This window comes from Quercus lobata, chromosome 12, assembly GCF_001633185.2.
Source record: "Quercus lobata isolate SW786 chromosome 12, ValleyOak3.0 Primary Assembly, whole genome shotgun sequence".
Lineage (NCBI taxonomy): Eukaryota > Viridiplantae > Streptophyta > Magnoliopsida > Fagales > Fagaceae > Quercus > Quercus lobata.
In genome coordinates, this window is record NC_044915.1 from 38,393,381 (window position 1) to 38,421,219 (window position 27,839).

A 27,839-nucleotide genomic window follows, 5' to 3' on the forward strand; every position below is an offset into this window, starting at 1 on the left:
ACGAGATCACGAAGCTAGCATTGTCAGAAGAAAGATCAACGAGCACGGGCTCAGAGATGGAAATCCAAAAACACCCCAGCATTGAAGAAGTCTCTACATTTGCGATTCAGGGCACAAGTAGCTAGATGACCCCTATCATATCCTTCCTTCAAGATGGACACCTTCCACAAGACGTCGAGAAGGCCAGGAAGGTCAAGAAGAGAGCAGCCAGATTCACGATCCTGAATGACACCCTATACAAGAGAGGCTTTTCCATATCCTACTTGAAGTGCGTTGATGAAGAGGAAGCCAAATATATCTTGGAAGAGATCCATGAAGGGGTTTACGGAGATCATGCAGGCCCTAGGTCCTTGGTAAGCAAAGTTATCAGAACAGGTTACTTCTGACCTACTATGCAGGTAGACGCAAGGGAGCTCGTCAAGAAGTGAGACAAATGCCAAAGGTTTGAGAATGTCCAACTCCTTCCAACCGAGAGACTAATAACAATAGCCTCCCCTTGGCCATTTGCACAATGAGGAATTGACATCGTTGGCCCACTATCCCGAGGTAAGGGACAGGTAAAGTTTTTACTAATCGCTATCGATTATTTCACAAAATGGGTTGGAGCGGAGGCATAATCAACCATCACCGAAGTAAAAATCAAGAGCTTCGTATGGAAGAACATAATTTGTAGGTTCGGGATTCCACGGACGATCATATTAGATAATGGATGTCAGTTCGACAGTCAGGGCTTCAGGGATTTTTGTTTAAGTCTAGGAATCAAGAACCAGTTCTCATTCCCGGGACATCTACAAGCAAACGGACAGACGAAGGTGACTAATCAAGCACCATTAAAGATCATCAAAGCCCCGGTTGGACGGCGCTAAAAGAGCTTGGCTCGAGGAATTGTCCAATGTCTTATGGGTATACAGGATTACAACAAGAACCTCAACAGAAGAAACCCCCTTTAGACTCGCTTATGGTACTGAGGCAGTAATCATCGTCGAGGTGGGAATAACCAACATCAGACGAGAGATGTTCCACGAGGAAAGCAACGATGATCAACTGAAAGTCAACTTGGACCACTTGTACGAGGTTGAAGATGGAGCTTCTCACAAGATGACAAAGTATCAGCAGAAGATGGTTAAGCACTACAACAAGAGAGTGAAGCTTAGAAGACTTGACATAGGGGACCTTGTCCTACGCAAAGTCACCCTGGCAACCAAAGACTCAGCCCACGGGAAACTCGGCCCAAATTGGGAAGTTTCCTACCAGGTCAGTCATTACTCCAGAGAATGCAGTTATCACCTGGAAACCTTAGACGGGCAGAGACTTCCACGACCATGGAACATTGAGTACTTGAAGAAGTACCACCACTAGATGTAACAGGCAATTGTATTCATTTTTGAAAGCAATAAAAGAACTATTTAGCCAATGACTTAATGCAAGCAAACCCAACAGCTTAAAAGCCAAAAAAAAGAGGCTAAGTAGCAAGATTCCGCCTAGACGGATTTAAGTTACTGACGAAGCTAAAAATGACAAGATCCCTTAAATGGGTGTAAGTCATAAAAATAGTTAAGTAACAAGATTCTGCCTGGACAGATGTAAGTTATTGATGAAGCCATAAAAACGACAAAAACCCTGATGGGTCAATTCTCCTTCAAAAGGGAAAGTCACAACAGAAAATTTAATTAAGTACAAGGTACCAATGCAAATGAAGCAACTAAATGGACGAAGCAAGCAAGGATGCAAACAAGCAAGTAAGTACAGAATTACAAACGCAAGTGAAAGCCTAGAAACAATGGGCAACCAAAATAGTGTCATCATTAAAATTAAAAGCCCATTAATATTAGGCAAGATTGTTCTCAAATTAGAATGAAAATATTGTTCTCAAAATAAAATTAAAAAGCCCAAAAACACAATGGGCACCTAAAAAAAAAAAAAAAAAAGGAAACGAGTAACAGGTTCAGGTGTTTGTGACTGCGTCATCACCAGCTGGAGGCGGAAGAGCACTCTCGAGGGCATCACCTTCAGGGGTGTGAACTGGGAGGCCTCGTCAACAGCCATTTCCTTGTCTACCTCTTCAAGATCAAGGTTCTCCAGATCCACTCCTGTGGGATGCTTGATGAAGTATCGCCTGAGGAGCTCAATTCCTTTGAAGAACCAGCTGAATAGCACAGTATTGTACTCTTCAGTCTGCTGGAAAGTTTCGATAGTTTTAGCAGCTATGGTCTTGATTTTCTCCTTGGCAGCCAGAAGTTACTCGTCCTTTTCCAAAGTTAGCTGCCGCTCGGCTTTGAGGTCGTCACTCAAGGTCTTGGCCTTTTCCTTAGCAATGTTAGCCTTGTCCATGGCGGCAATCAAATCTTTCTTCAACTTCGAGTTCTCTGCCTCCAAGGCCACCACCCTGGACACTGCAGACTCGACCTTGGCCTCCTGAGTAAGATACTCCGAGGTAATGTGAAGACTCTCCCCCAGCACCTAAAAAAAAAAAGGAACCAGATCTCAGAAAAATGAAAAAAAAAAAAAGAAAAAAAAAAGGAGGAGAAGGGATGAATTTGCACAAGTAGATTACCTAGATGAGCTTGTGGAGATGACGACCCACAACCTCACTGGGAGACGTGCCTAAGAATACCTTCATCTCCTCGGTAGTAAAAGTCTCTTGCGCTCTGGCCATTGTAACCCCGGTATCGTCCCAAACATTAGACGAACGAGAGTCAGCCTTATCTTTCCCACTGTCACTAGTACGCTTCCTCTTCTATTGGGGAATGATTTCTTCAACCAAGGTAGCTGGGGTAGCCGGAGTGACAGAGGCCCCCTTATCCATCACCCGCACAGTTTTGGACCCAAGATTGGAAAGGGGCTCATTCTTTTTGGCTCTCATTTGTGCATACATTCCTTGATTGAACTTTGTCGTCATTCCTGCAAGAGGAAAACACTTGTAATATATATATATATATATATCGTCATTCCTGCAAGAGGAAAACACTTGTAATATATATATATATATATATATATATATAAGGGAAGGAAGAGGAAAAGAGCAGCACAGACGAGCTTAACACTTACTCTTTTTTGGCTCGATCTTTATGTTTCGCAAGACAAAAGCAGAAGGCTCTAGGCCAAGGCAGTGAAAAGCAAGAGTCCACGGGTCAACTAGATCGTCAAAGTCCTCGATCGTCCTCACGTACTCGATGGTTACTTCAATGCGCTGCCTATACCTGCTCTTAAGCTTTGGCTATCTCTTAACTGTGCACAAGATGACATGCAAGGAAGTTAGTAAGTAACAAAATTTGAGCCAGAAGAAATAGATTAATAAGATTGACGAAGTATTGGCAGAAAGACGACGCACCTAGACTCGAGGTTCCCTACTGATAGAGGAACCTAAGGACATCTCCCTAAACCTCGCCAGAAAGGGTCTCAAACTCATCCCCAGAGACAAAAAAGAATCGGGACTTCCAATACTGGAACAATGAGGGCAAGTCCTTGACGATCCTAGCGTCCCTAACCCAAGGCACTAGCACATAGTACCCATACTCCTTAGATTCTTTCAAACGGTACAAATAGACAAGCTCGTCAACCATATTTCCATACAACTAACCATTATCCTCCAGGAGTTGGGCATAAGTTGCCCTGGAGCAATTTCGAAGTGGTTTAGAAGCTCCATGATAAAGGGGTGGACGGGGAATCTGAGCCTACTCAAGAAGGTAGCCTCATAGAAGCACACCTCCTCGGGCCAAAAATGGCAAGCTCGTTCCTCTGGTGTAAGAAGACGAACTCTAACCCTATTAGGAAATTGAAACCTTAGGCTAAATCTGGAGAAGGTTTCAGCATATAGGCTACATTCCTCCCCGAGAGCGAAAAAAGCCCTAACCTCTTGAGGAGCAGAAACGGCAGTATCACCCTCAGCTTCCAATGGGTCATCGTTAGAAGACAACCTAGTCTCGAGCTCACTGGATCTAATCTCAGACATTATCCTTCGCTCCCTCACCAAATTCTTAAACCAATCAATTGATTGACGAAGCAAAGGTAGCAAATCAGCCAATGCAACACTCAAACTACTACCCTCAAAGACAAAATTCTCAAGGTATAGGAAAACACCTAAAGATCCCCCTAAACGCTCAAAAATGAAAGAAATTGAGGGGTAGGCTATCCTAACCTCAAAGCTACTAACCATGGAAAAACCAAAAAACGGAGGGAAAAAAGATGAATCCTAAAAATCCCAAAAACCAAAACACAAAAAAGAAAGAAAAGAAAAATCAGAAACTAAGCATAATCTATATCTATGCCATAAAATTTAAAAAAAAAAAAAAAAAAAAAAAAAAAAAAAAAAAGAAGAAGAAGAAGAAGAAGAAGAAGAAGAAGAAGAAGAGAGAGAGGGAAAGAAGAAAGGCATACCTCAGAAAGGAGCACGAAAAACCCAACCACAAAACACACCGTTTTGAAGAAGAATTGTAGAGAAAGGTTGGAGAAAAAGAAGCTCAGAGCAATGATTGGAAATTGGAGAAAGTGAAAGGAAAAATGAGAAGAAGGGAAGTTTAAAAACCAAGGCACAAAAAAAACTGCAATTCAGCTGGAAACCCAAGAGTCACACAATTGGAGCATTAACTCCACTAGTCAAAACATGCCACGTAGCCACAATATGTGTGGTGCCGCCACTATGCATTAAATGTGGAGCGAAATCCCAATAGCCATGTCTGATTAGGAAACCTTTCATCTTTTGATGGTCGTCATGACACGTCATGATGACAACAAAACCCGGGGGCAACTGATGGGACTAACGAACTCACCTTACTTGGATGATCTCATCAAATATACTCGTCCACCTTGGTAGGATATGGACGAACACAGGGTAACCATTAATGCGAGCCTTCAATGCCGCGGACCGTTACCAATTGGTGGATAGACTGTTAGAGCCTCATTAAAACCCATATTCATGAGGCTTAAGACGTTACAAAAGGACATTAAAGCCACAATTAAGGCCCCAACGGCTAGGAACCGCGAAACTGTATATATACACATTGGTCAGAGATAAATCAAGTACATAGACTCACCAAAAAGTATTCATAGATACTCTGATATTTAGTTCTCTCTTATTTTTCTCTAAAAACTTCTGTATACTGACTTTGGCATCGGAGGCGTGGTGGCAGGCACCACACTGATGACCATCTTAAGGGAGCCATTATTTCACATTTCCAGAGACAGTGATAAGAACCCAGCTCCATCTGGACGAGCTTACAAAGACTGACAATTTGCACTTCATCAAATAGTATCATTTGGCTTTGTATAAATAGAAGTTGAAAAAAGAAAATAAAGAAAGTTGAACCGAAAATAGGGACGCAAGTGAAGAATAAAATGCTTGAATATATATATATATATATAGAGGGGAAAGTTAACGAATGCTCTAAGCGCATTAATTTTAAGAAAAAAAAAAGTAACTAATTTTTCTTGATTGCTTATATATATAATAACGTTTTAAAAATCCTAGAGTACATTTTAAAGAGCAGAAAAGGAAGTGTTTTTAGGTTTTGAGAATTGGAATTTGATGGAATGTCACAATCAAATTGTGATGAGATCTCAATTCATTTGATAATTAATTTAAATGCAATTAAATGGATTGAATTTGTAAAATCTACTTGAAGTGACTACCAAAATATCTAAAGAAGTTTAAATAACTTTCAAATGTAACTGTGGGGGGGGGGGGTAAAAGACTAATAGGCCCATGTAGATGTCTACATTGGGCCAGGGGCCCGGCCCAAGGAAAACCCCTCCTCGGCCATGGGAGAATCCTCCTCGGCTGAGATATAACCTAGGGTAAAAGAGGCAACAGACCACCAGTAGTGAGACTCCATATCGTTTCACAAGGCAGGAAAAGTACTAAAGCAGAAAAAGACAACAGAGAAAACGAAAACGTCTAAGGGAAAGGCTGCCACCATTGCATTCAGTGCCTTGTGTCTGACAGAGCCATACTTCTTTGTCCTTACAACTACTCCCAACAACTGAAGGGAGAGGCTGATGGGACAAGTACCTACCCTAGAGACCCCATTCAAGAGAAAGGAAACGACTATAAAAGGAGAAAAAGAGAAATAGAAAGGGATCCTTCCCCCCAAACAGATCAGGGATGTTAGGAAAAGCTCCTCGGATCATGCCGAGGACCAATTTTCTTTGGTAAACTCGGCCCATGGGGAATGTCGTGATGGTCGTTGTCCATACACTAAAACCCAGCTCTTTGGCCCACTCTCTACAAATTCATTGTATCGAGCTCACTGGTCTAAGATCCCATGCATCTTGGGCTTGACCTGAAAAACGTGACCCTACAGTAACAAATAACACAATTTTAATGATACACTCGTTTAATAACCATTCATAATGTAAAACTATTAACATAGTAGTTATATATTTATAATCAAAATAACATGAACAAATTGGGGTCAAGTTTGTGTGAAACATTTTATCATACATCTCACATGGTTCCGTTTTGGAGAAAACACATTCTACTTTGACAATAACCTTTGGGAATTAAAATAACTCCTAATTCAATAAAGCTTGTGATTTCTCTTTATCATTTGAATCTTATTGTGTGCAAAGGCTAATTTGGTATAAAATTGAAAAAAAGAAAAGAAAAGAGGAAGAAAGTGAATGGGGATACTTTCAAATTTCAAAGCCCATAAAATGGCACACATTGATTGTTTGTTTGTTTTTAGAACAGCCCACCTTGGTTTTTGGTAAGTGAAAGTTGAAAGAATTCCTTCATTTGCTTGAAGAATCCTTATGAGATGGCTATTCGCGGCGCCACACATTATAATGTGGGAAAAATTAACTGATATTCCAAAAATCCTTAGACATTGGTTTACAAAATATTTTTAAAAATATTTTATGGCAAAAAAAAAAAAAAAAACTAAAATTTTTTTCAAATTTTTTTATACTTTTCATAAAAATAATATTGAAACTTTTTTAAAACTGTCCTTCAACAAATACCTGAAGGCATCAATCAATTAACAAAACCGTTGTATTATTACCAAACCAATAAATTTTCTGTAACGACAATGAAGATTGGTAGTTAAGCAGTGGGACACCAATGTACAACCAATCCCTTCCCATAATTGAGTGAACTTAGGAGTAAAAAACATAAGGGCCGGACAATTTTTAAAAGAAATTATTATTATTATTGGGCTAAAATAAGTGCTGGCCCATCAACTACAAGAATTTCCCACGTATGTTGCACCTCCCATTTCTGTTATAGTTTTTTTTTTTTTTACACTTTTTTTATAAGATTTCTTTTATATAGTTTTATTTGCTTCACCTTCAATTATTTTGGACATGAGCTTAGCTTTTTAATTAAACTCATAACGTACGTAACCCCATCTTATCTTTTACCCATCAATCACTTTCTTTTTCTCCTCCCCAAAATCCAAAAAATTTTAAAATTCAAAAAGACAAAAAAGACAAAAAAAAAAATAAGGGGAAAAAAAAAAGAAAAAAGAAATGTCATGGTTGGCTCGGTCTCTGGCCAACTCACTCCGGATCGACGACGACGATGACGATACCGATGCCAACGACGAAGACGAAGAAAACGACGTCGTATCCGAATACCCTAATGATTCTGACCCAGCACCATCTTCAACCACCAAGCTTTCACACCAAGACAACAATGATGGTGTTTTGGAATCAGAAGAGGCCCAATCTCGAGGCGTAAAAGAGGACCTCTCCGAACTCAAGCAAACCCTAACTCGCCAACTCTGGGGCGTGGCTTCGTTCCTAGCTCCTCCTCCTCCTTCTTCTTCTTCGCAATCGCAACCTTCCAGTCCCTCCGCTCATTCTGATCTCCGCCGACTCCGCTTCGATGATAGCGCGGAGATTTCGACGAAGGTGAACGCTGACTCGTTCGGATCGGAAATGGAATCGGAATCGGATTTGGAGGAGCGCGGTTTTGGTGGCGTCGGGATCACCGATGAGGTTCTGGCTTTCGCGAGGAATATCGGAATGCATCCAGAGACGTGGTTGGATTTTCCGATTGATGAAGAAGAAGACTTGGACGGTACGTGCGTTTTTTTTTTTTTTTAATCTTCTTCTTTGGATTCAAATCAGCAACCAAAAAGTCAATGCTTATCTTTTGTAAATTTCAAGGCCTTTTAGTTTTATGACATAGATTAAAGCATGTAATGTAGCTCATATATTTGATAGTCTGTAGGTTCTTGCTTGGCTATCAACTATTTATGCAAATTGCTTACTGTAATTGAAGAATTGAAAGCTCATAGTTGTAGTTTTTGACTAAGAAATCTATATAGTGAATGGTTTGTTTGATACAGATGAATCTTAGGGAATTTTTAATACATGAGGCAGTTAAAGATCATTCAATCTTACTTGAGGATGTCGGGTGGGTTGCTAATCGATAAATGAATTCACTGAGCTCATGTTGCATTAGGTCAATAAGATTGCTCTTACAGCAATGAGTTAGATTGGCATTAACTTTTATTGATCTTCGATGTACATTTGGAGTTATGTCACTGGTATTTTCATCACATTTGTGGCGTATAGGCCTGTGAAGTTCTGATTTGTACCTGCATCTCTTGTTTTTTTGGTATCCATTGGCAAACTGTCCCCCTTTCATATCTTGACTCTTGATTTGACACCCATTTTGATGTTCTGTAAAGACTGAAATTTATAGAATGATGCAGATTAGGAAATAGGAAATTAGTGCTAGTGTTAAACATAACATAACATGATGTGCTCGACTGCTCGTTAACTGAAAAAAGATTTGTGACATAATTTTTGCTTAGGGTAAAGAAAATGCAGTTGTTAGTGCTTACCATACCAAAATTTAAATAATGTGCAGAAAAATTGCTATGTTTTGTCGTAATCAGCTGTGCTGCTCTAATTCAGTTGCTGTAGTGACAATTTTTTAAGTGTCTATTTTGATGATTCATGCTACATTCTTACAGCTTTCTTTTTTCCTTTCTTTTTTATAGATTTTGACATGTCTAAAGCCCAACAAGAGCATGTTTTGGCTATACAATATCTTGCTCCCAGATTAGCTGCTTTGAGAATTGAACTTTGTCCTTGTCATATGAGTGAAAGTTACTTTTGGAAAGTCTACTTTGTGCTTCTGCATTCAAGACTAAATAAACATGACTCAGATATCTTGTCTACGCCCCAGGTCAGTTATTTTATTTTATTCATTATTTTGGCTGTGGCCCCAGTAAGTTTCCAGTTCAATTTGTTGTTGGTGTAGAACAGTCTAGTAATGCATCATTTTTATGATTTTGAATTTCTACATTTTTTTTTTCCATTTGTTTTATTTTTGTAGATTGTGCAACGAATTGTCAGCCTGGTCACTACAGAATGGGAATCAATTGATGGGATTTTATTTTAATTTGATATTCAGTTACTACATACAAAACCAGAGTATCATGTCATGTGTAACTGCAGAGTGTTTTTTTTTTTTGGAAAATTACACATGCACCCAATGGGTCTTGAACCCATGACCTCATCCTCTACATAACACTTATAAGGGAAGGAGGTGCTATTTGAACTATAGCTCATTGGCTCCGAAATGTAGAGTTTTAGTCCCCTAGAGTATGTTTAGTAAATTTAAAATATTTTCAAGTGATGTTGAACTTTAGTATAATCTCTCATCCTCAGACACTGATAATTTCCTGTTACTTTTAGGCTAAAATACCTTTTAGACTTTTGGATTGCTATCATTTTGGCCCCTCTAGCATCAAAATTTGCAATTGACACTCACCCTCAACTTTAGGATCGATCTGAGTGCGGTCATTATATCAAGATCAATTAACTCTTACTCTCCTAGTCTAAATACCCCAAAGCTACACCAGAGATTCAGAAGTTGAAATTTCACCTCAACTATCAATAGGTTTCGCTAGGGTTTTTGGCAGGAAAAAAATAGAGAAAAAAGAAGAAAATATTATTTTTTCGGATATTTAACGGCCTACCTTTAGAAGGGCCACATTGACAGAAATTTTAAAGTTGAGGCTGTTTTGATAAGTAATAAAAACTTTGATAAGACATCTCAAATACAAAGGCCTAAGCACACAGGGAGTGTGATGAGGAAAAAAAAACAAAAAGAAAAAAAGAAGAAAAAACTAAGTAGCAGAAAAAGTACAACTATCAAGTAAATCAGATAAGGAAGTAAAATTATAAATGCCCAAAGCATTTGTCCACCCAAGCAAAGTCTGAAAGAAAAACCAGATCAAGTCATGAATTGATTTTTTAGTTCCTTCATAGATCTGAGAATTCCTTTCTCGCCAAGTGCTCCACATTAAACAATGAGGGTTCACATTCCAAATTGCCCCATCTCTATGCTTGTTAAACTTGCCCAGCCTACAGGCTAAAAGCTCCACCACATCACTAGGAGATGTCTAAACTTTGATAAGATATCTGAAATACAAAGGCCTAAGCACACAAGGAGTGTGATGAGAAAAAAAAAAGGAAAAAAAAAATATACAAAACTAAGTAGTAGAAAAAGTACAACTATCAAGTAAATCAGATAAGGAAGTAAAATTATAAACGCCTAAAGCATTTGTCCACCCAAGCAAAGTCTGAAAGAAAAACCAAATCAAGTCATGAATTGATTTTTTAGTTCCTTCAAAGATCTGAGAATTCCTTTCTTGTCAAGTGCTCCACATTAAACAATGAGGGTTCATATTCCAAATCGCCCCATCTCTATGCTTGTTAAGCTTGCCCGGCCTACATGCTAAAAGCTCCACCACATCACTAGGAGTGTGTTTGGCATTAGTTTCAGCTTTTGGCTTTTATCTTTTATGTACAACTTTTTAAAACCTCACTTTTTTCCACTTTTTTCAAGGTACAAGTATATTTTAGCATACTTTCAGCAAAAATTTTTCAACAAAAGCTAAATAAGCTGTTCCTAAACAGACATTAGGCATAACCCAAGCAACTCCAAAGAGTGAAAACACTGCGCTCCATAACTCTCTGGCAAGAGAACAGTGTAAGAATAAATGATTACTGGTCTCCCCATCCCTCTTACATATACAACACCAATCAATAACTAAGAGCCAATGCTTCTGTAAATTATCATTGGTTAAGATCCGACCCAATGCTACTGTCCATATAAAGAAACTGACCTTTGTAGGCACTTTTGATTTCCGCACTGATATCCAAGGAAAAGACATATCACATATGTGAGAAGGTAGCAAGACTTTGTAGTAAGTTTGAACTTCAAGACCTTTGTTGGCACTTTCGAGGCTGTTAATTGCACTTGTTAAAAAAAGAAAAAATAAATTTTTGTAGTCAAGGGACCAAAATGACATTGACCTTAAAGTTAGAGGGACCAAAAAACCTTTTAGCCATACTTTATGAATAGGATTAACTTATCCCTTTTCTTCCAAGTTCTGACCTTTCTGGATGTTCTATTAATGGAAAAAGCATATGCATCCTCTGCTGAAGTTTAAATTCAAAACTCCATTTTAAGTTACAGTGGGCCTCATTATATGATTGTTAGTAAACATAAAAACAAAAGTTTTTTTTTTTTTTTTAATTGCTAAGTTATACACTTGCTGGGTTTTTATACCCATGACCTTACCTTCATGCAATTTTGTGGGAGCAGGAAGTGTCATTTGAGCCAGAGCTTATAGGCAAGACAAAATATTTCATTTGTTTTTAAGGGACTTGATTTTCACATGTTCATGACTGTGGGTTGGTGTGTAAATGTGCATTTAACAATACATAGGTTTGATAAGGGGAGTACATACAGCTACTTTTTTCCTGATTATTAATAAAATAATTGATTTCTAAGTACAACACAAATCTCACATCAGGACGAATCATGATTACCATACAATGTTTAAGTATGATGGTCTGATTTTGGAATATATTTGTCTGGTTCGGTATTGGTGGGATCAGTTAACAATATCGTAGTTGATACTTATGCTTGATACCTTGTATCAGTAAGGTCAATGAAGGTTCAGAATAGTTCTTAGTTCAAGAAAATTGTAATATTCTGCTCTGTTGCATAGGTTTTAAAAAATAGCTACATGTACTGATCCATGTAATATATCAGTGCGCCTGATGGGTTTATCTTTTTTTTTTTTGGGGGGGAGGGGCGGTGGGGGGGCGGGTGGTATCTGTAATTTGGTAGTTGTGTACAAACCGGCTTCGGAAATTGCTTTTTATACTATTGTCTTCAATTTTTTAGTTTGCATGCTTGTCAAAGGAATGTGCTGGAAGGATGATTTGCTTAGTAGAATAAAAATGTTGATAGTCCTGCAGATCAGTGAAAAATTAAATGTTGATAGTCCTTCAACTGTTATACGTTTTTGTTTTGTTTTGTTTTTTTTTTTTTTTTTTTTTTTAAATAAAAAATTAAATGGTTCATCTACAAGTTTAAAACACTGTTTTGGCTATAGTGTTGAAATGTTTGAACAATCTTCTCATCATAAGGTTTGATTCTATAGGTATGACTAAATATTTTAGTTACAACCATTTATCCTATTTCTTTCAGGTGGTGGCTGCCAGATCAATGTGGATGCAGGAGCTACAAAAACAAACAAAGGAAGAGGCTGGCTGGTTTTCAAGAAGCACTTTCTATTCAAAAGACAGGGCTAATACACTGGAGGAAGATTTTGATCCTATACCAGGGAGGACTTTTGCATCTAAACATACTAGCTCCTCCATGGCAACAGATTTTGAGACTGAGAAGTACCCAGTTGAAAGTACTGAGCTACAATTTATTGATAAATCTGTTATTGCAGAGAAGACAGTTATTAAGACTGGGAATAAGGATTCACTAGTTGGTCCATCCTCTAAGCCACTAGTTCAGAATTTTGAAGATGATGAGGATGAGTGGCCTGAGGAAGGTTCTGATTTTGGTGGGTATAGCGGAACTGCTTATTGTATGGGAAATGAAGATGACATATCTTTCAGTGATCTTGAGGATGTTGATGATGGCCATGTACCCATAAAAAACAAGATAGTAGTTTCAAAGGGTTTCAAGAAAAGTCCATAATTGCATAAGCTTTAGCTGATTGGATAAAATATAGAGCTGGAGAGTGTTCCCATATGTCACACCTGGACTAAGGACTTAAAAAAGTAAACCTTCTCAGTTGTCCTATGATTGGTAATGGTGTCACTTGAGCTTTTTGTACATAATGAATGGTAATCAAAGTTTCGATAGTGCATAATCTGCTTGATTGGTTGTGTGAGAAATGTAAGTTAATGTAACGAGCAAATAGGAGTGATTGAGAAAGTTTAGAAAGATATTGGTGAACCATTTTTTTGAAAGACAAAAATCGTGAGGGCAGGGGACTCCAGTCAGATAATCGTGAAAGCAATCAAAGTAAATGTCCTCGTCGTTAGACTTCTTGTTCCACATTTGTCATGATGTACAAAGAGCCTTATTTTAAGCATTAAGGCTTGCTTTTGGTGTAAGTTTACCTATTTTTTTGAAACATCGTTCAAAAAAAAAAAAATTGTATTGTTATATATATATTTTTTGGAGAAACAAAAAAGAAGTGTTTATATGGCAATGGTTTGTAACCACATAAATTGAATTTTTGGGGTTCCTTGCGGCTAAAAAAAGTAAATGAATTAAAAAAAAAAAATTACTGTTAAGTTTTATACCGCAAAAACTGGCATGCTGTAATTTATGTAAAATATAAAATAGATTAGATGTATTTTTAATTGAATTCAAATTTATAGGGTAAAATATAGTTAATACCCATGAAATTTGAGCTCATGTTAGCTAGATCTAAACATTTCAAAATTGATAAACTTGACTTCTAAATTCAACTTGGACCCTAAACTGTTACTCATCCCCCTCCCCTCTCTCTCTCTCTCTCATGGTGTTTTTAAGGCTAAGTTGGTCAATCTTGAAAAGTTTTGGATCTGACTGGTATTAGTCTAAATTTCAAGAGTATTAACTATATTTTACTATCACCACGCTCTTTTGGTGCGGTGGTCAATCTACAAGTATAAATGTTTGTGGGGTGTGGGGGGGTAAGGGTTGGGATTCAAGTTTCCAAGAATGAGCTTCATACACATATATACTTAGATTAAGTTAGAGTATAAATTCTATCTTGTATAAAAAAAAAAAAAAAAACTATATTTTACCTAAAATTTTATAATATATTTAAACTATTAATAATTAGAATAAATAGTTCATACTGAGAATAGACATCTCATAATTTCTTTTCTTTAAATAAAAGAATAAATATTTTTAGATACAAATATAATTATAATTAATTTCTATTGATAATTACCATCAACTATATTTAATAAGAAGTGCTATATCTACAATATTTTTACAACAAATCAAATGGGATTAGTTGTTATTAGTCCTAATTTGAATTCAAATTGAAATTACTTTTTTATCCACCAGTAATACCCAATAACAATTTGCCAAGTATAAATGCTTGTGGGGGTGTTGGGGGGAGGGGAAGGGAAGGGCTGGGGTTCAAGTTTTCAGAAGGAAGTTTCACACACATATACACTTAGATTAAGTTAGAGTATAAATTCTATCTTGTATTAAAAAAATATATATTTTACCTAAAATTTTATTATAGTATTAACTATACTTTACCTAAAATTTTATAATATATTTAAACTATTAATAATTAGAATAAATAGTTCATACCGAGAATAGACATCTCATAATTTCTTTTCTTTAAATAAAAGAATAAATATTTTCAGATACAAATATAATTATAATTAATTTCTATTGATAATTACTATCAATTATATTTAATAAGAAGTGCTACATTTACAATATTTTTACAACAAATCAAATGGGATAAGTTGTTATTAGTCTTAATTTGAAGTCACATTGAAATTACTTTTTTATCCACCAGTAATACCCAATAACAATTTGCCACATAAGATTTGTTGTGAAAGTGTTATGAACATAATATTTCTCATATTTAATAGTTAGATATACAAACATAATATGATAAATACTTATTAATAGCCCCCTAATAACAATAAATTCTATAACTACTAGATTTCATATTAAATATAATCATAATAAATGTTTATTAACAAATATCATAAGTATTAAATTTTGTATTTATATATAAAAAATATATATTGTATGAGATAAAAACCAAATAATCCCTACGGGTTGGTCTTTAAGTGAAACAACAAATTTGTAGAGATGAGTTTAAAAACTAAATTCTTAGAAAACAAGAAAGAAACTCAGAATAAAAAAAAAAAAACTTGACTACCAAATGTGATGGAAAGATAATCACTACTTTCTTATATACTTTTCTTGGTCAATCTCGAGGAAGACAAATACACGCATATAACAATACTACAAATGAAGCTATTACAAGGCCTTTACAATCTTTTGTCTAAAGATAATCTTTTTCAAATTCCCATAAATAGAGATTATTTATTTATTTATTTTATTTTCTTATTTATAGGGTGATTGTAGTCATCTCAACTATTTACTTATAGAGTAGATGCTCTCTATGGTGGGATACTTGTCTTATCTCCCCTTCCCCTCCTTTTGAGGTTGTGATGTGTATGTAACAAATTATCAAAACACTATTTAGAAGGATCATTTAACCATAAATGTAACATGACTAATTGGTGAAGTGCATTTAATGTGGAGGACATAGTTGCTTTCGTAGAAGCTTCCTCCACCTTTTACTTAGGATTCTAATGTTCCTCCATTTGATAGTTTCCTATTAGTAACCTACGATTCTCCAATTATCTGTCATTATCTGTCCATGTTACAAAGCTCGCCTTGCTCCTTGGCCTGAGCTCATGGGACAAGCCTTCCTCGGACGGGTCTTTTCGAAATCTTAAAGGACGGTTTGCTTTTAGGCAAGTCTTTTCCGAGCCGAATCCTTTGCCCTTAGGCTCATTTTTCTTTCATCACTATATTATTGGATCTCTTTGGGCTTGTCTAGGCCCAATCCTCTTCAAGCTTCCCCCATCCCCCCAAATATATTTTTTGAAATAAATCATATATTATTAAATTGTTCATTCGTTCATTCGTTCCGGTTTCCAAAAAAAAAAAAAAAAAAAAAAATTGTTCATTCATTTTAATTTTGTTTTTCAATTAAAAAAATGGTTTAACTACCAAATATTTGGCGCGAACAAATCCGTAAGATCTCAGCAGTCAGCAATCAGCAGTAGAGAGAGAGAGGCATTCCAAGTTTTCTGGTAAAATAAAATTCCAAGGTCCAAGGCTTTGTAGCCAAATCCAAAAAAAAGAAAAGGAAAAAGAAGGCTTTGTAGCCAATCAGTGCCTTTCATTTAGACAATTTATTAATTTCTCTCTCAACGTGAAAAATATTAGAAATCAAAAAATATCTTATTACGTTCTTGACCGACTTGCAAGGCTGACTTCTCTCTTTCTCTTCTCTCCACAGGTTCGTCCTTCCTCACCATTCTCATGCTCCGCATTTAATTCTCAAAATACGAATTACTTAATTGATTAATTAATTTCCAATTTTTTAAAAAAAAACTATTCTTAGACTATTAATCTTGTCCATTTAATTTTTCCTTCTCAAAAAAAAGAAAAAGAAAAAAAGAAAAAAAAGAAGAAGAAGAAATCACTCTGCAAATCAATCGCTGACCGAAACCCTAGGGTTTCTACCCCTTAAGCTCTAGGGTTTGATTGGTCCTCAACGATGGATTTGGAATTGGTCAAGAAGGGTTTGAGTTTCTCTCAGAAGAGGAAAAAATGGCTGATTCTGCTCGCCGTGTTCGGCGTCTCCGGTTACGGTGTCTACAAGGTCTACAATTTGCCCTCTGTGACCAAGAAGAGGAAAAGATTGATGAAGCTCTTCGGAGCTTTGGTTTCTCTAGCTGAAACGGTCGCCGACTCCGCCGAGACGATCGCCGTTGTCTCTAAGGACTTGAAGGAGTTTCTACAATCCGATTCCGACAAAATTCCCAATAGTTTGAAGCAGATTTCGAAAATTGCGAGGTCGGAGGAGTTTTCCGAGTCCTTGGTTAGGGTTACGGAGGCTTTGACGGTTGGGATTTTGCGGGGCTATAAGGTTGATGCGAAGCTTGATGGGGATTCAGATACGGCTTCGGGGAATTCGGGCTTTTCTGATAGGGTTTTGGAGAAGCTTTTCTCTACTGCTGGGACCGGTTTTGTTTCGGTTGTGGTTGGAAGCTTTGCGAAGAACTTGGTTTTGGGATTTTTCCACAATGGTGAATCTGGGAATCGTTCTAGTGTGTCGAGTTTATCGGAGGTGCCCGGATGGTTAAATGTGGTTTGTGATGATAAATGTAAAGAACTCATAGGGAATTGCATTCAAGTCTTTGTGAGCACCGCGGTTACGGTTTATTTGGATAAAACAATGGATATCAATGTGTATGATGAGTTGTTTACTGGATTGACTAATCCCAAGTATGAAAATAAAACGAGGGACGTTCTGGTTACTATTTGTAATGGTGCTGTGGAAACACTTGTAAGAACATCTCACCAAGTATTGACGAGTTCGAATTCGAGTTCAAAATTGGGGGGTTCAAATTCTTCTTCCCCAATTGTTGATCTGAGTGAAGGTTCGAGTGCCATGAAAGATGAGTTTTTTCAAAGAGAAGGGTCTTTGAAGCAGCCGAAGGAGGAGGTATTTTTTGATGGAATTCAGGATAGTGGGTGGGTTGGCAAGGTTTCATCTACATTGGCAGTGCCAAGTAATAGGAAGTTCGTGCTTGATGTGACTGGCAGGGTGACGTTTGAAACAGTGAGATCCGTTGTGGAGTTTATGTTGTGGAAGCTATTGGATGGTTTGAAAAGAAGTCTTAATTTTGTTCGTGAGGAGGTTGTCGACAGAGGATTGGAAGTTATCAGATATTTTAGTGCAAAGTCTTCTGTCATTGTTACCATATGTCTTGCGTTGTATCTACATGTTTGTGGTGGTGCCAAGGTTCCCTTGCCTGCTTAATTTGATGCGATTCTCCCTTCCTTACAAAGGTCTCATCATGGAGACTCCAATGACTTTATACTGAAATGGCTTCTTCTGGATAGGTTTTTTTTATGTATATCTTTGTCTTGATTAATTAAAATGCAAAATTGGGTTCACCTATTTAGTCTTGATTGATAGATTTAGCACTGGGAAATTTTGTGCTTCCACTTATTTCTATGTGTATACGTCTCTTTATTAAAATGCAAAGTTGGGTTCACCTACTTCATTTTGATTGGCCACGAAGTGCTTTTAAATTAACTGGAAATTGGAATTAGTTCCATTACCATGCCCCCCCCCCTTCTCCAAAAAAGCAATTCAATAAAAAACTTTAGGAGCAGAGCCCTGGGGCTTGATTGTTGGATGGCTCCCGATATTAGTCTACTTTATAATTTGGAAGCACTTAATGCATGCATAAATACATGCATATATTTATGCATATACCCTTCTATATGCATAAATATATGGGGGCTTTATGTTTTGAGGCCTGATGCTTATATTAAATTTTAAGGATTCATTGTCATTGATAATTTATTAGGTTATGATGCATGTCAGCAGGCTGTGCTAATGAGCTCTGGCTCAAGTGGCACTTCCTCCCTTAAAAGGGGTGGAGGATAAGGTTGCAAGTTCAAAACTCCCCAGATGTGTATGCAACTTGCCAATAATTTTTTTTTTTTTTAAAAAGAACATGTTAGTGGGCTGTGGTGCTTGTTATCCTTTAGGCCTAGGTTAGTTTTATTTTTATTTTTATATAATATATATATATATATATGTATTTATATAGCCAGTATATGCTGCATGCTAGATGTGGAGTCCTGTCTGCAAGACATTTCTTTAAGTTGATTCAGTTTTCTTGTGCTATTTTTGTTTTTTTCGTAGATGCCAACAATGAGTTTATGGGGGAAACTATGGAATGAAATAACCATAGTTGGTCCTCATTGTGTTGTTTCTTCTAAGCATAATTACTACGAGGATATATAGGCTTTCAATCCGTAATAATTTTGAAGCATTAAAGCAGGATGAACCTTGAGAGGTCAAAGTGGTTTCTGATTGTGCAGTGTAGGTGGGATTGGAGGGATTGATGACTGGTGGACATATCAATGCTAGTTTAAGTTTGGATGTTGTTGTTCACATTTTTCAAATGTGGAGTGTACTGTTGTCTATTGGGGAGACGACTTTTTGGACGAGTTCAGTAATTTGGGGTTTGCCCTCTACAATCGGTTGGTGTAATTCTTTTCAATGGATCTGAAATAATAATTCTAGATGTTAAGGTGATGCATTTTAACTGTTTCAATGTTTTCAACTTTTAAATAAAGTTTGTAATTGCATTTCATGGAATTCAGGGGCTAGATTTGATTACATGTCTTTTTGCTGCAAAAACTGAAAGTCTTCTGCTGCCTGAGAGTTGTGGGAGAGGCCCCTGATTATCAACATTGTTGGGCTGTTGTTTTTGTTTTCCTATTCTGTTCTCAAGGAAAATACATGATGGGATCAGATGTATAATCTGCATCAAATGAAACTTTCTTCTCCCATAAAAATGAGGAGGATGAGGTTGTGGATTCAAAACTCGCTACGTGTTTGTGGAACTTACTAATGATATACAATATCTTAATCAAATGTAGCATAATCATTTTTGAGCCCACTACCTGATACATGTATTCATGATTCTTGTTAACCTCCTATCATTTTGATTTTGACAAAAAGATTTTGTCGGCCAAAATGTCGCCATTATTTTATCTTTTCTAGCTATCGTATGTATTTAAATTATGACAACTTTTCATTTTGGCTTTTGGTGTCAACTTACTATACAGAAACTACTAATTGAGTAATTGTACTTTGCTGTTGGTTCTAGAGATCCCTACTTATGCCAAATGTTAATTGTTTATGTTTTCTCAGTGTACTTTTGAACTTAACTTGTTATTAGAGGTGAAACTTATTAGGGTTGGCACTGTGGTAATTTAAGTTGAGGACTGAAGGTTTTGTGGTCATGTCTAAATTATTGCTTACTAGAAAACCTATATTGATCTATTGAAATATGATTTAGCATGATGATAATGAATATTTATAAAAGGTTTACCCTCGGCCTCTTCCTTTTGAGATGGATTACCTGATTTAGTTTCTCAGGAGAGGTTACTTACAAGGTTGTGATTTGAGTTGGTCTTCTTCTTCTTTTTTGTTAAAGAAGAATGGGATTATTCTAAACCAGTAATAATTTGGTATCATGAGAGCAGCTGAGACATCTTGAAACATGAAAAGTGGGCTGGATTGTGCAGTCTGAGTGGGAAGGTCCCGACTCTGAATGGGTTGAATGAATTACTTAACCTGACCTACCATTACGCCCACTAGTTTGTGCATGAACTGCCATAAAAAATAGGTTTTCTGTTAGTGATTGTTCCTGTTCCCATTACTTGAGCTGATAAGGGAGTTTAATGATCTTTTATCAGTGCATTATACTCTGCATATATTTACAATTTATGTTGCTTACCATTACGCCCACTAGTTTGTGCATGAACTGCCATAAAAAATAGGTTTTCTGTTAGTGATTGTTCCTGTTCCCATTACTTGAGCTGATAGGGGAGTTTAATGATCTTTAATCAGTGAATTATACTCTGCATGCATTTACAATTTATATTGCTTTATACGTGGTTCAGTGGTTGCACCTCTTGATCCTATCCACAAAGAAATGAGTAGCATATACTCAGCTGAATCTGCTGGTAGAGTATTTATTGTGTGAGTTGTTGAAAGTAAATATGAACCAAACAAATTATGTGACTAGCTATCTCCCTCTCTTTTGAGTGGATGTGCTTGAAGCCTTGAACTGTGATGGTTTGGTCCCCATTAGAAATCTGCTATGCGTTTTACCACTTGAGACAGGATTGCCATAGATTTTAAAGATTAAGTAATCTTGGTCCCTGAGGGTTTAAGTTGATTCCTCTAGAATTACAGCATCTCATAAATAAAGTCTATTCCTTATAAATTGGTAGCAGCTTAGGTCTTAAATATCTTTGTCGCAGTTACTATGGCCAAGCTGTCCTATGTCACGAAAATGGTATTGCATTTGGAAACATCAAACATGACAAATTGCTTTCATGGGGAAGATAATATTTATTGTTGGTCTTTGGTTTGTCTGTTAACTGGTTCGTTCGCTTAGGTATAAGATATTTTTAGGTTTCTGGTTTGCCTTGGGTTATCTCGTTTCTAGTAAGAGCAATTTTTGCTTGCCTAACTTACCCGAATGGGTGCCTAAATTATCTAGAGAAGAGACGCACACACAAAAGCTTGCTAACTTAAAGACCGCACTACTGAGCTCGTAAATTGTTGTAACATCAGGGAGGACCAAAGTGTTTATTCAATTCTGTGTACTATGTCAGGTCTTAGTTTCTGAGGAGATGGTGGAGAAGAAAAGACAGAATCTAGCACAGGTTCAAAGAGGAGCATAATTCGCACATCAATAATGGTCGTTAAAAATGCATATAATTAGTTGTCATTAACTCATGAAAACGACATGTTCATTATTTCAAAGTTTTTTTTTTCTTGCTTTACACCAAAGCAGGGGTAGGGGGATTTGAACCCAACATTTTGTCTGTGAGAAAATTGGACTATACCACTGAGCTACAAGACTCATATATTTCAAAGCTCTCAAGTAAAACTTATATGTGACGAGAAATTGTCATAGATGGCTTTGACACTTATTATATATTGGCAACAAGCAGATATAGAATAATAGATATTGGGAAAAAATTCTTTAAGGATTTGAAGAAGGTGATGATGTGCTTTGGTTGAATTGAAAAAAGGGTTAGAATTTTTGAAAGTATGAAATTCTGCGGTAATTGCACAACAACCTTTTTACACCATGATGTTGATGATTACTTTCGTAGACCTGACTTGACCTAAAAAGAGGTGTGTTAGTAGTGGCCTTCCTTTTCCCATTCAACCAAACCGGAACCTCATTCGCTTCTAAATGCTTAACAAACTATTCTCAAACTTTATTTACGGCTCTAGTCAATTTTGACGTATATCTTGGGTTTTGCCTCTCTGCCAATACGCTAAGTTGACTCTTGCTTGAGAAACATTTGCTGGGAAAGAAATTAGGCAACGATTACGCCAAAATAGAGCTGCCCACTATTCTAGGGACATAACTTTAAAGTTGTTGACTGTAGACTGTAGGCAGTGAAGAGAAAGTTGAGAATTCATATGAAAATGTTCGTGTAACACTCATAATCAACCACTTCAACAAATTGTGATCGTAGAAACTTATTATCAATTGGCTTAGCCATCTAAAGCATTGGAACCGCTACAAGGTACAGAATTTTTAGTTTCATACTTTCATCAAAACAGCTCTTAGGTATAATTAGATATTTGGATTAGAATATTAGATTCAAAGCTTGATATTAAACTTCGCATAAACGTCGGTTAATACTGGAATTGACCTCATTGACTCAGAAGCTCTCATCTTTAGAAGCTGGCAGCTGGGTCACGTAACTTCTTTTTTAGATTAAGGAAAAGGTTACGTAGCTGACTTTGGTATTGAAAATTATCTTATGAAGTTGCGCAAATTCTATGACATTCAATACAAAATCTAATGCTTCAAATTTTCTTCCTGTTTATCAAAGGAACTATTGGAGTGAAAAGTAAAGACACCCTATAATTAAGCACGTATTAAAAAGCAAAGAGAATAATGAAATTAATGAAACGGCCATGTTCCCAATGAGAACGAATTCAGTTCCACAAATTAGTATTTAACCTTAAGATATCAACTCATCTCGTTGTAGAAATTACAAACCCAATTTATTTATCTTGTACTGTTCGTACATGTTGGTACGAGGATATTATACATAATAATGTTTAAAAACTAGAAGAAGCAAATATAGAACTACTAAAAGATTCAGAGGAACACCAAACGAATCAAATCACACTAAACCCAATTCAGAACATGCATATAATTCAAATCATTCCCTTTATTATACTGAAAATACCAACTTAGTGCAATTCAATTATACTAATTTCTTGATACAGAAGTTCAAGGTTTGTGCTTCTGAGTATAGATATAATCCAGATGAGCCGTGAGGGTTCTTCTCATCAAGCACTCTTCTTTCCCTTCTACTCCTTCACAATTCTCATTAACTTCAATGTTTTCTGCTTCATCAACCTATATCCCAAAAATAAAAATAAATAAAGAAAAATTAGATTTTACAACAAAAAATTAATAAAAAAGGTACACAAGAGGAAAAAATTGGACGTACCCCATTTGGTGTGGTAGTAAGAGAGTCTCCAGCCAAGGTAGGCTCGGGACGAGCGGCGTAGGTTAGCACCAAGCTAAGGAGAACGGTAATTGTGAAGAGGGTGCTAAGCTTAGACATGTTTTTCTGCTTCACAAATAATTTTGGGTTCTTTTTGTTTGGCTGATTAGCGCTTGCTGCTGAATTTATAGTGGAGTTGTCTATCCCCAAGGTGATTACGCAATCACTGAAGTGGAAACCATTAGGTTCATGACATGTTGGCAAGGTTAATAATGATAGTTGCACAATGCCAGTTAAGTTTCGCATAGAATAATAGTGATAAGAGCGAGTGACTAATATAATATAGTTTGATCAATATTCATAGATTTAAGGTGTTTGGTTAAATGGTGTTCTATATGTTATATTAGCTATTTAAAACCCTCTAAAAAAAACTATTCAAGAAAATTCTACCCTAATCAAGGCATCTCGCAAATGTGGCCGTTTATATAAAAAATGAATAATGCTACATAAACAATAATTTTTACAATAGTTGAGTTGATAGGGTTTTTTTTAATATTTTTTTATATATATCTTTTTTTAAGAAGGAGTTGACATGTATTTTTGTTGTTCTTACCGACGCTGTTTTAAAAAACAAAATCAAACTGGCCAGTTCAATAGGTTAAATCGAGAACCAGACATGGAACCAATCCAATAAAAACTAAAAAAGGGGCTAAAACAGGTCAAGAACCAGAAATTAGTCTCTTTTTCAATTCTTCAACCATTTTGGTTTTTAAAACCATGACGGAGGCCCTCCATTAACATCGTTATTATCTACCATTAAAAGCTTGTTGCATCAATAATTGTGAAATATTGTGTAAAGTGTTGTGTTTCTAGAATTATTGATGAAAATTATTCATTTTCTAAAAAAAAAAATGAATAATTTTTCAAAAAAGTATTTTCTAAAAAACTATCTCATTTTCCTATGTTTGGTAACAACTATAAAATGAGTTAAAAAACTATTTCTTGACTTATCTTATTTAGCGTTGCGTGAGATAAAGTTTTTTCCTTATTTAACTTTGCGTGAGATAAAGTTATTTTTCCTATTTAGCTTCACATGAAATAGAGTTATTTGCATAAAATTTTACTATTAACAATTTTATCTCACCCCCAGCTAAATAAGGGAAGTTAATAAATAATTTTCATTTGATTCATTTTTTCTAATTCTACCAAATATAGGAAAATATGGAAAGCTGTCTTCACATAAAATTTTCCATTAAAACAAACAGAGCCGCAAACAACCTAATATGTTTTGCAATGTGTTATTATTTTTTAGTATGCTACAGTTAACTCAATTGATAAAACCTATTGTCATGAAATAAGAAATCCAGAATTCAATTTCCGTTTACAAGAAAAATCATTTAGTATATTAGTATAATAATAAAGAACAATCATTATGGAGTGATATCATAAATTTGGAACACTATTAAAAAAATCCTATTTTTCATCCTCAATTTCATTTATAGTACACCTCTTTTCTTTTGTACAACACCAACATTTGAAAAGAATCATAGACTCTTTAGATATTCTTTACCGAGAGAGAACATATACACAATCTTTTCCCTTTAGATAATCTTCACCGAAAACATACACTTTTTTTATAAAAAAAAAAAATTGTTTTAAATGTGAAAACATACACAGTTATTATTATTTCTGAGTAAAACATACATAATTCAACCGTTGAATAATCAGCGGTTTCCATTAAACTAACTTTATCGTATATGCACCCCGTGAAAATTAGAGAAATCTAGCTCTGATTTGACACAACTTTGAGATTTTTTTTGGGTAGTATTTATGGTTATACAAAAAAAAATTGAAATAAATATATGCCTCCAACAAACAGTGAGTACATTGAATCTGTATTGAAAATATTACACTGGCCTAGATTCTTACCAAGACAGGTTTTCACACTATCCTGAGAGGAACGTCTAGACTCTAGAATGTGCGACTACTCCCTTGTCTGGACTCTGGTGTGATACTATGAAATTTGGGTAATTTTGCATTTGTCGCTTTTTGTCCTTTCATTGTTTTGAATGAGAAAAGTTAAATGGCCTTTACTGGTCATCAAAATTTGTTGACCAGATTTTTTATCTATGAAACATGGACACAGACATGAGCACGGGTACAGGTATGATACATTGATTCAAGCAATTTTTTAAAAAATTATAACATGAAACGATCAGTACAACATCAATATGATATGGCTTTAGATATATAGCACTCTAAATGAAGTGTTCGTGGTTACCAGCTATTTATCAAATTTTCGTTTATTGCAAACGCATATCTCTATCTGTTTAGTTCATTTGCGCATATGTATGGATATTATCACAATATCTCCACCCCGCAAAAAGTAAGTACTTATGCTTTGGTTGTTGGATTTGACAATAAATTTTATTGTAGAATGAATGATTACTAGATGAGAAGAAAGATCCTTCAATGGAGCTTCATTTCTGAGATTGCTAATGTTTCTGAAATCCACAGCTGAGCATTTTATTATGTTCAGTGTTGATCAATCCATTTCAAGAGTTTGAATTGTTTCAAATTGGGCCGATGGACTCAAAAATCTTGGCTTCGTAAAGCTGCTTTGAGAATATTTTTGCAAGGGGCTATGAAAATGGGTTATCTTGGAAAGAACTGTGGAGCATAATGGGCCGGTCAAATTGCACAAATTAGCAAATATAAGTTATTTCTTTGCACCAACTCGAGTCCATGGCGTTTTAGTTCCTTTTGGGTGTACCAGAAGTAACAGAAAAGGCCCACAAGTGACTATGATTGGGCCTTATATTCCAATTATTGGGTTTTGGGTTGAGGCCTTTTCTAAATAGGCCCAATGTTCCTAACCCCCTTGCAGAATTGAGGATTTGACATCATCACATCATGATTCCCATCAATGGAAATTGAATTATTTTGAAGGAAAAAAAGAGTAATAATTGGAAGAGAGAGAGGTTATTTTTTCAACAAAATCACTCGTTGTATCACTTTGAAATAACATTTCTATCTAATTATTTAAAAATTAAAATTGACATATTAATAAGATTCTAATCGACCCATTATTTATTTTTATTTTTTTGCTTGGTAAGTGTGGGGGATAAAACCCCCAAGCAAAAGGTTACATAGGAACTCGGGTGCCACTTGGCTACAAAGCCATAATTTGTCTTTTCATATCTTATTCAAGATAATTAAACTAAATATCAAAATGAATCTTATCAAAAAAAAAAAAAAATCAAAATGAAATTAGATCAATTTCTCTGACATCAAACATCCAAATGAATAGTTTTAACATCAATTCTTGTGTTTATCACAATATCAATGAAAGACATGGAATTTGAACAAACATATTGAACTTTGGCAACAAAATCTGGCTAAATAGAGCGTTTGAGTGTGACATGTTTAAAATATAAAAATCTTAACCAAAACTAAGACTTGGACTCGTTTTCCCAGATGATCTTTCAACTTATCCAGTTGAAATGACTCTTTAAAATTCATAAGTTATAATAGATAACATACCAGTAGCAACAAATCTGTTTTTTTGGTAACAAGAGCAACAAATTTGTTGTAGGCAGAACATCTTTGATTTCTTGCTGCTCTAGTGGCACGATTCACAACATTTTCACAATAATTTTATAACAAATTTTAGGTGACAAATTATTATTGGTTTTAATCTGGGTTCACCTCTGAAATTATTTTTTTATCTATTGGTAACAATTTGTCAGAATTTGTTGTAAAATTATAACGAAAATCTTACGGAAATAGCATTTTTCTTCTGCACGCAGCTTAGGTGATCTGACTCACACATATGCTATACTCGTGCATCCATGGACAACTTTCACTGTGTAATGTTGGTCCCCTAGTTGAAGAAAAATCTCTCCATCTATGTGGATTATGGAGTAGGTCTGTTAGGTAGGTAATGAGATGGGGTCACCCGGTTGGGTAGGGTTAACCCACATGATGAGACCCACTTTAATCTATGGGTCTCATCATTGTCTTCCCTCATTTATTTTTTGATTTATATTCACAGCCTAGCTTCTCCTTCCCTTCCATTCCATCACATCCATTGTCTTCACTGTATATGAGTTTATACAATGACATGATTACATGCTACTGACTATCTTTTATTTCCAATTCTTTAACAATTCTGCCATTGATACTGAATTTTTCTGAAATATTCATCTATCTTCTCACCAACTCATCTCATTGAGATCAGTTCTTTAATAAAGAGTATATGCTTAAGCAGTTTAAGCTCCGCATAAGTGAGATCAGTAGATGACTATATTAGTATATTACTATGCATGCCTAGATGATTAGGTTGAATTGTAAATAACATTGGTTGAGTCTTTGGTTCATATTCTATATTAAGTAAATTAGAGTCTTTGGTTCAGTTTCTCATTATCTACGACTCAGTAGTATTTAAAACTGTTATGTCTCTTTTTCTGTCTATATCTAAAGGTGAATTTAAAATTTATATCTTTTTAGTTAATATTCTGCTAAACTATTATTTTTGAGTATATATCATTAGATCTTTCAATTGATTTTAGTCTTTTATCAATTTTTTCCTTTAAATAATCATTTTTCTTAGGACTATTATTTGTCCATCCTTTGTTGACTAGTTCTACTAGAGTACTCCTTTGTCTTTGTCTTTCTATATCTCCTTTTATATCTAATTACTTATGTATGGTATTATTTT

The 27,839-nt window shown here is 35.7% G+C and overlaps 3 protein-coding genes and 1 long non-coding RNA gene across 5 annotated transcripts; 2 read left to right on the forward strand and 2 right to left on the reverse strand.

Annotated features, from left to right (window-relative positions):
- Window positions 1-1,947: 1,947 nt before the first annotated feature.
- LOC115969947 lies at window positions 1,948-4,140 on the reverse strand. Its single transcript, XR_004087091.1, has 4 exons — window positions 3,332-4,140; window positions 3,049-3,228; window positions 2,555-2,901; window positions 1,948-2,460 (listed from the first exon to the last, which is right to left on the reverse strand). It is a non-coding gene; the product is annotated as an uncharacterized LOC115969947 (long non-coding RNA).
- A 3,157-nt stretch (window positions 4,141-7,297) lies between these two features.
- Window positions 7,298-13,427, forward strand: LOC115971706. The gene is made up of 3 exons (XM_031091721.1): window positions 7,298-8,017; window positions 8,949-9,136; window positions 12,461-13,427. Exons 1-3 carry the CDS (start codon window positions 7,465-7,467, stop codon window positions 12,962-12,964), a joined length of 1,245 nt encoding a protein of 414 aa, XP_030947581.1. The 5' UTR covers window positions 7,298-7,464; the 3' UTR covers window positions 12,965-13,427.
- Window positions 13,428-16,128: 2,701 nt separating this feature from the next.
- LOC115972305 (protein PHLOEM PROTEIN 2-LIKE A10) lies at window positions 16,129-19,644 on the forward strand. 2 transcript variants are annotated; one of them, XR_004087460.1, is made up of 2 exons: window positions 16,129-16,331; window positions 18,938-19,644. XR_004087460.1 is itself a non-coding variant. In XM_031092544.1 (2 exons), the coding sequence occupies exon 2, from the start codon at window positions 16,593-16,595 to the stop codon at window positions 17,859-17,861; it is 1,269 nt and encodes a 422-aa protein (XP_030948404.1). In that variant the 5' UTR covers window positions 16,145-16,331; window positions 16,480-16,592; the 3' UTR covers window positions 17,862-18,108. The 2 variants fall into 2 exon arrangements, 1 of the variants encoding a protein (XP_030948404.1); XM_031092544.1 differs by lacking the exon at window positions 18,938-19,644 and adding an exon at window positions 16,480-18,108 and having other exon boundaries at window positions 16,145-16,331.
- A 3,001-nt stretch (window positions 19,645-22,645) lies between these two features.
- On the reverse strand, window positions 22,646-23,291 carry LOC115972234 (phytosulfokines). The gene is made up of 2 exons (XM_031092445.1): window positions 23,123-23,291; window positions 22,646-23,028 (listed from the first exon to the last, which is right to left on the reverse strand). The coding sequence occupies exons 1-2, from the start codon at window positions 23,237-23,239 to the stop codon at window positions 22,900-22,902; spliced, it is 246 nt and encodes an 81-aa protein (XP_030948305.1). The 5' UTR covers window positions 23,240-23,291; the 3' UTR covers window positions 22,646-22,899.
- Window positions 23,292-27,839: the final 4,548 nt, after the last annotated feature.

What these genes read in the sequence shown, in the direction of transcription:
- LOC115971706 (XM_031091721.1), top strand. Translation starts at nt 7,465, where the DNA reads ATGTCATGGTTGGCTCGGTCTCTGGCCAACTCACTCCGGATCGACGAC. An exon ending in TGAAGAAGAAGACTTGGACG is followed by an intron (nt 8,018 to 8,948) that starts GTACGTGCGTTT and finishes TCTTTTTTATAG; the next exon opens with ATTTTGACATGTCTAAAGCC. An exon ending in ATATCTTGTCTACGCCCCAG is followed by an intron (nt 9,137 to 12,460) that starts GTCAGTTATTTT and finishes TATTTCTTTCAG; the next exon opens with GTGGTGGCTGCCAGATCAAT.
- LOC115972234 (XM_031092445.1), bottom strand. Translation starts at nt 23,239, where the DNA reads ATGTCTAAGCTTAGCACCCTCTTCACAATTACCGTTCTCCTTAGCTTG. An exon ending in TTACTACCACACCAAATGGG is followed by an intron (nt 23,029 to 23,122) that starts GTACGTCCAATT and finishes TTTGGGATATAG; the next exon opens with GTTGATGAAGCAGAAAACAT.
- LOC115972305 (XM_031092544.1), top strand. Translation starts at nt 16,593, where the DNA reads ATGGATTTGGAATTGGTCAAGAAGGGTTTGAGTTTCTCTCAGAAGAGG.